Raw genomic sequence first — 7,662 nt, forward strand, 5'->3', positions numbered from 1 at the left:
TCCCATGTTCGCCCAGCCTAACCTTCCGACCACGACACAGAGGCTTAGTAATATCCAGTTGCACCCTTATTCGCAGAAAACTTCCCAGGCAGAACCCACTCCCATTTGCATCCACCTTTTCCACTTCCCCTAGAGTAGCTCCGATACTCATTCCCACCGTCTTCGTTTGACACATTGTAGGCAGCCCATGTATTTGGATCCAAAACGGAGTCCTGTCAAACTTGATATCTAGCACCGCCTCACCATACGCCAGTTTATGAAGGACTAATAGGTATTTGTCAAAAGACCACGGGCTAAGGAACAGTACTCTATCCATATCATCCTTCTTTTGAAAAAGAAACATGACCTTATTCTCACCCAGATCGCTGACCTCGAAAGTAGCCTCAGTTTTCCACACCGATTTCAGCACCCTTGCAACAGACTCTAAGTTAACTCTCCTCTTTGTATAGAACTTCCCTAGAAGGACTAAACCTTCCTCTGGAACTGGTTCTTGGATTATAACTTCAGCATCTTCCTTCAATGACAGATGTAGACCTGCACATCTCTCTGTAATCTCCTCCATCGTTCTAGCTTTTGGAAAAAACGTAGACTGATTCTACTGCTTACGCAGAGAGAAAATATGCCTGACGGCAACCGTACTGCTATTACTAGCGACTTTTTTCACCTCTAGGGTTTCCAGAGGAAACTAGAGAGAAAACCAATAAAATGAAATGTTTTTCACACCAAAACAGGCTTGAATTAGATATTTGCTTTATCAAAACACCCAGAACAGCGTTACATGTACTCCAAACGTAATTGCATCAAAGTTTAAATTAATTCAAAATTGAATTGATATATATATTAATTTGGAGTCAAGGCAAACTCCAAATATTATAGTATACCAAACATCCCATAATTTTTTTTTTTTTTTTTAAATAAAATAAAAAAAATAACCGGCCAGTTTGAATTACAAATTTCCAACCCCATCACAAGACTCATCGCCAAAAATGGAAAGACCCATTCATAGGACGTGTTGACGTAGAACTGACGTTGATTAACGCCACGAAATCATGACACGTGGTGTTGATGAACCGACCCGGCATGTAGACCCCAATTAACGTCGCTTTTAAGTTTGGTCAATGGAATAGACTGGAACTTTTGGGTGTGAAGTGTGAACTTTCATATAAACGAGGGGAAGGAAGGAAACTGTGCTAACGTGTGGGCTACTTTGTTACCAGTACGCGGTACATGACAGAGCTGGACAGACCGAAACTTGTGAAGATGGGACACGGCACCAGCTACAATATTGGCAATAGACGAAGGCGCATCAGTGAGACGATGCATGGCGTTCGTTACTATATCTAATTAAGAGTAGTAATACTGTGTTGTGTTGGATAGTTTATAATATTTTTAGAACAATTTTATAATAAATTTTTATGGAAAATTATTAGTGATAGGTGAAAAATAATGTCAGTAGTGAGACCAAATTAGATATAATTACAATTTACTCCCTAAGTTTTGTTATGAAAATTATTGTGAATGTAACATTACTTTATTATGTGACTAAAATTATATAAGATAGTCATTACCACTTAGTATGTTAAAAGAAGATATTTCTAAGGTTTAAAACATAACTTTTTTTTTTTTCTCTTATATAGGCTCCGTTTGGGATCCGTTTATTTTGTTGAAATTGAAATTTTTTTATTGAAAATATTGTAGATAAAGGTAAAAGTTAGCTGAAATTGTACAGTACGACTCATTAAGAGTACCAAAAAGTGCAGTGAGACCCATAAATAATAGCAAAAATAAACTAAATAATAAAATAAGTTAGCAAAATTAATTTTTGTCAAACAGATACATAATATACCAAAAAAAAAAAAGGTTCATTTAATTTTTATGGTACTACCATGACCATTTTCTGTACGTCAATTTTTTTTTTTTTTTGAGAAATTTCTGTACGTCAATTTGAGAAGTAATTTAAAGTTTGAAATTTCACGAAAGAATACTGATTACTTAATACATTTCCAATTGCAATTAACTAATCAATATGTGAATTGCCGTGGTCCATAATCACCTAATCGTGCTTGTTTGATATTAAACGTTGGAGAAAATTTCTCTTCGATGGTAGGTGCTACATTGAGCTTCAGCCGTGACTAATTACAAAATAATAATGATGCAGACTTTTATTTGCTTATTGCTGATTCAACATTCTGACTTATATATATATATATATATATACTAGACACAACAAGAACAAGTCAACAAACCCCTACTCTTCCAACAATATTTTAACACCCACTTTCCCTTCTCTTTCCTCCATGCTTCCTCTAACATCTATAAATTATTGAATTTTGATCCATAACTTTGATAATAAGATTGAGAACATACCTTAGGAAACAATTTCAGTATCATCTGGAACATACCTATATACTGAAAACTTGTTTTCTATTGAGGTGTTCATCTCTAGACCATTATACCTCAAAAATCCTCAAAACTTTATAGTTGTGATCACCAACCATGAGTAAAGCTTTGACAACTTTGTTGTTTTCTTGTATTCTGTTCTCTCTCTCTGTTTCATCCTATGCTCAGACCTGTAAGTCCTACACTTTTTCCTCTAACACGGTATATGCCTCATGCCAAGACCTTCCTGTACTGAATGCATTCCTTCACTATAACTATAGCAGTACAGCCAACACACTTGATCTTGCATATAGAGTCACTGGAGCCACAGCTACAAATTGGATTTCTTGGGCTATCAACCCTAATGGACAACAAATGGCAGGGTCACAAGCCCTTGTGGCCTTTCAAAACTCTTCTGGAGCCATGCGGGTATTTACATCCTCAGTAGCAAGTACTAGTATTGCTACGCTCTCAGAGAGTGCTTTGAGCTTTGGGGTGTCTAATCTCAATGGATCATTTGTGAACGGTGAAATGACCATATTTGCTACTTTGACACTTAGTAGTGGCATGACAACTGTGAACCAAGTCTGGCAAGTTGGTCCAGTCAGTGGAGATAATCCTCAATCGCATGATACCAGTTCCAATGCAGCTAACATGCGATCAGTGGGCACTTTGAATCTTCTTAATGGAACAACAGCTTCAGGAGGAGGAACCAGTTAATTAACTTCTTGTTGCAGTTCATTTGTATGCCGGTTATAACCTCAGCTCAAGTCTAATCATTTTATGATTAATTTGTTTTAAGCTCGTCTTAGTTATAGTGATATAATAATAATAAACCTTTATTGTAACACTGAACGGGTGCCAAGGGATGCCCAACTCTAATTATTTTAGGAGGAACAATGATCACATGTAACCAACATATTTTGGTTACAAATTGATTAATTTATTGGTTGTATCTTATTATTTAAATTAAACTAGTCGCTAACCCGTACAATGCACGGGAAAACTATTGGAAAATAAATTTAATCCATCTTTTTGTTCTATTAAATTTAATCTTTCTTTTATTCTTTTAAAATAAGAGTTTAGGTCTAATGATAAAAAACAATCATCGTGTAACGGACGCAATAGATTAACATTTTATTGAAACTATAAAAAAAAAGGGTATAACATTATTTTGAATAGTAAATCTATAGTTTTAAAACATCTTAAACTATTTTTTTTCCCCTTAATAACATCTTAAACTTTTTTTTCTTAATGGCATAATGTGTTAGGATCACAAAGGAGTTTGTGTAAAATCTAACTATGAAAAGTTGTTCTTAGAGGATCAGAAATGCATTAATTTTGTTAAATAAGAGCATAACTTTTATCACATTTTATAATAACTTTACAAATTTATGGCATTTATCTTTTAGTTAAGGTTGTATTAGAGGATTGGAGTTTTTCTTAATTGGATGTGTTTACAGTGGTCAAAGTTTGCATCACATTTTTCAACAAATAATAATAATAATAATAATAATAAAGAATAATTTAAACAATTATTCTACATGAACTTTTAATAGAAGAGCCAATTTAGATTCAACTTCCACCTAAAGCGCGCAACAAACCATTTCCCAATTTTCAATTTCATTATTAGTTGTCTCAACTTTATATTGCTACCATACCAAACACCAATTGAGATGCGTACTTAGAAGCGTAGCATCCCATAAAAACCTCTTGCCCAATTGACATAAAGCCAGAAAAGCAAACATCCCCAAAAAACATGCAACTACTTCACAGTCTTGGCTTTAGGGTTCTTGGAACCAAATGCTTACTAAACATCAGATTTTGTATATCAAATTGTTGCACACTCTAAATGCTTTTATTCATCTGTTAACAATTTTCACAATTACTACAACAGGCCATTGAAAAAAAATTATATAGCAATAGTAACTAATAATGCTAGATCTATCTTTATCTTAAAGCTAAGATAGTGATGTTTGAGGGAACATTTCAACTTAATGGGGTGCAAGCAAATTGCAAATCAAACTAAACTATTAGGATAAACCACTACTATAAAAAAAAATATATGTAGGTCCTCCCATTCCTTCTTGCAAGCCAATAGTAGCTGCAAGAGTTATCACAATTGCTCAATTCCATGAGAGTATACCACCTAATGGTCTTGACGCAAGCATCCTCCTCCTCCTTTATCCCATCCCCCACAAGTTAAAATATTTAAAAATGAAAATTGTCAATTGGTGGTTTCAAGCAAAAGTTACATTTGTACAAATATAAGCAGCCTAACTCATTTGCTTGAGGAAAGAAAGACCAACACCTCAATTAAAAATTTATGACTACAAATAGGAAATTATTTCAATTTAGCTGGAAAAAAGAAAAGAAAATGCAAAGTCTACAACGCTTCCCAAACCTAAAAGAAAATAACAAGAATGAAAGAAAATGTTCATCAAAGCATCATTCACAGTAATATATATATATATATATATATATATGAAGAGAAGGAGACGGAAGCACAGTAATATTGTAAATGGAAATAATATAAAGAGCTTGAAAGTAAATAGCTTGAAAATAAATAACTTGAATGAAAGAACAATAATAAGGCGGTAGAACCAGCCAAGCAGTATATTTCAAAGCAATAGTTCAAAATAAATGAAAGCAATTTAAAACCATCCGGTATGGCGGTAATCCGTCCAAGGTGGTGGTAACAACAAGTAAAGTAATGAACATAGAACTGAAAATACTTGTTATTGAAAGTAGGATAAACACTTACAGTAGTAGTAGTCAATACAAGATCTCAACAGTTATAGGTTAACAATTACAAACTTGAACTAATCCTAGTTACAAGGTTTGTAGGATTACAAAGTTTGTAGTGAACAAGGATGAACAAGGTAGTAGTAGTAGAAGTAGGGTGAATTCTCTCTCTAAGAAGGCTAGTTCTAAGGGAAGAGAAATCAGAAGTAAAACTTGACTTGAAGAACCCTGAAACTTAAGGGACAACCCCCCTTAAATAGGCAAAATTTCGGAGTGAACAGTGTCATGAATAGTAAAAGTGAACAGTAAAAGTGAACAGTGATCTGTGAACAGTAATCCGTGAACAGTAATCAGTGAACAGTAATTAGTGAACAGTAATCAGTGAACAGTGTTTTTTCCACTTTTTGAAATAAAAACTTCTGAACTTTTGTCTTTCATTTGGTCCAACATGTCAGGAGAAGCATGGCAAAAGGCAAAAGGAAAGCATGCAAAAGGGAAAGCATGCATGTCTCCACCAAGTACCAAGATGCACTTTCTTTTTCTAAAAAGACTTCAAAGGTGACATTGTTGGTCAAAAGGAAGCATCATATCTTCACAACCATCATGGCTTGTGTCTTTCAATTCTGAATATTGTAATAGATCTGGCCGTTGTGTAGGCTAGACAAATAGTGGCCGTTGTGCAGGCTAGACAAATAGGAGAATCAAAATCTTCCGCAAAATCCGGAATATCATGAGTTAGTCCCGGATTTTCCGCAACATATTTGTGAATGAGAATAAAATATTTTGGCTGTTGTGCAAGCCAGACAAATAAAGTAACACCAGTCTAGAAATAGTAGTGACCTCATCAATCAGTAGAGGGAGCATCAGAGGGATAACCATCAAAAGGATCAAAAGGTCCTTGTGGAGAATCACATACATGCTCATGGTAAATAGCATACTTATTACAGAATCCACAATATAAAATTGGCTCAAACCTTGGAGTTTTTCCTGGGATGAGGAGACTGTTTAGATTAGGATGATCTTTTGTTTGTAGGTGAACAAAGGCATCAGCATAGGGTTTGGGGCCAAAAACAGCAATTCTTCCTGTGCTTCCTATGAAATGATAATTTTTCCATAGATCATGAGCAACTTCTCAAATTTGATTATTAAAATAATTTCTCCAGCATTTTGCAAGAACAAAAGGATCTTTAGAGGACAGTTGAGAATTTCCCTTAAACCATGGCCCTTGGTGAGTATAGCCGTTAATGAGAATGAGATGCTTTGAGGGTTTAACATTCATCCAGTTATCTCTCTCCCATTTTGGTAGAGTGCTCCAGCATCTAATAGTAACAAAAGGTCTTGTGGAAGAGTTTTCAAACCCTTTAATAGCATTCTGAATGATCTGTGGAAGTTGGCTGGCCTGTTTGTGACTTGTCAACTTTACAAACCGAACAAAGCCATATTCAAACATTTGAGAAAGCTAGCTAGAATTAGGATCATCATCATCATTATCTGAATCTTCATCAGTGAAATACGAACCATCATCAAAATTAATAAGGAGACCAGGAAATGGGTGTTTCTTTTCATATACTCTGAGACTGCTCCCAAAGTGGTCTTCCCATTCGAGCTGAATAAAAACATTATCACCTTCGTCTATTTCATCAGGGTGAGGAATAGTAGCAGTAACAAGTTTTCGGAAATACATGGACCATAGGTCAAAAGACCTAGACATAGCCTTGCTATCCAGAATACGAGATTGTAAATCTGAAGGCAAGTTGGCAACAGCACTTCTTAACATGGATTGGGTCTTAAGACTCAATCTAGCATAATCAGTGCCCATTATAGTCTTTTTATCCATCGAATGGATTTCCTCTTTGCCAAAGAGTTGACTAATGTAGGCTTTAAGACGGCTCACAAGAGCCTCATTTTCTGAAACAGGGTTATTTTCTGGAACAAAGTCAATATTTGAAGCAAGGCCATTTTCTGGAATAGGGTTACCAAAATGGCTCATATAAATCTCATTTTGGGCAGTAAGGTTAACAAGGTGGATTTCAAGGGCTCTAAGGGTTTTGTGAAAAACATTACTATGGTTTTTGGTAAAAGCAAACTGGAGGTTATCAAGAATGAATTTAATAGAATCTGGTAGTTCTGAATAGGTTCCATTGTGGAATTGTAGATTTTTTGATAAAACTTCCTGCAAAGCAATTAATATATCACCATTAGAGTATGTCACCTCTGCCGGGACATCTCCTTGAAGGGATGTTGATCCACTGGGTTTTACACCAGAAGATGTGCCTTCATGCATTTTAAAAGGTCGTCCCGCTGGGAACCTTTTGTTTTGAGAATAGTCCTGTGCAGGAGCTTTTCCCTTTTTCTTTTCCATAATAATCCACTTACTAGTGGTATAAATATGAATATTATTATTCCACTTATTATTTATCCAAGCATCATCAACCGATTCCTGCAAAGAAGCATTAATATTGTTAGGATAATGGATAGTTTTTAACATTTTGGTGTTATGAAAATTACCTTTAACATCATCAGAATTCATTATTAGTT

At 35.0% G+C, this 7,662-nt stretch overlaps 1 protein-coding gene across 1 annotated transcript; it reads left to right on the forward strand.

The window, feature by feature from the left end:
- The first annotated feature begins 2,336 nt into the window (after positions 1 to 2,336).
- Positions 2,337 to 3,229, forward strand: LOC126695218 (cytochrome b561 and DOMON domain-containing protein At4g17280-like). The gene has a single exon (XM_050391886.1). The coding sequence runs from the start codon at positions 2,497 to 2,499 to the stop codon at positions 3,097 to 3,099; it is 603 nt and encodes a 200-aa protein (XP_050247843.1). The 5' UTR covers positions 2,337 to 2,496; the 3' UTR covers positions 3,100 to 3,229.
- Positions 3,230 to 7,662: the final 4,433 nt, after the last annotated feature.

This window comes from Quercus robur, chromosome 8 (genome assembly GCF_932294415.1).
Source record: "Quercus robur chromosome 8, dhQueRobu3.1, whole genome shotgun sequence".
Taxonomy (NCBI): domain Eukaryota; kingdom Viridiplantae; phylum Streptophyta; class Magnoliopsida; order Fagales; family Fagaceae; genus Quercus; species Quercus robur.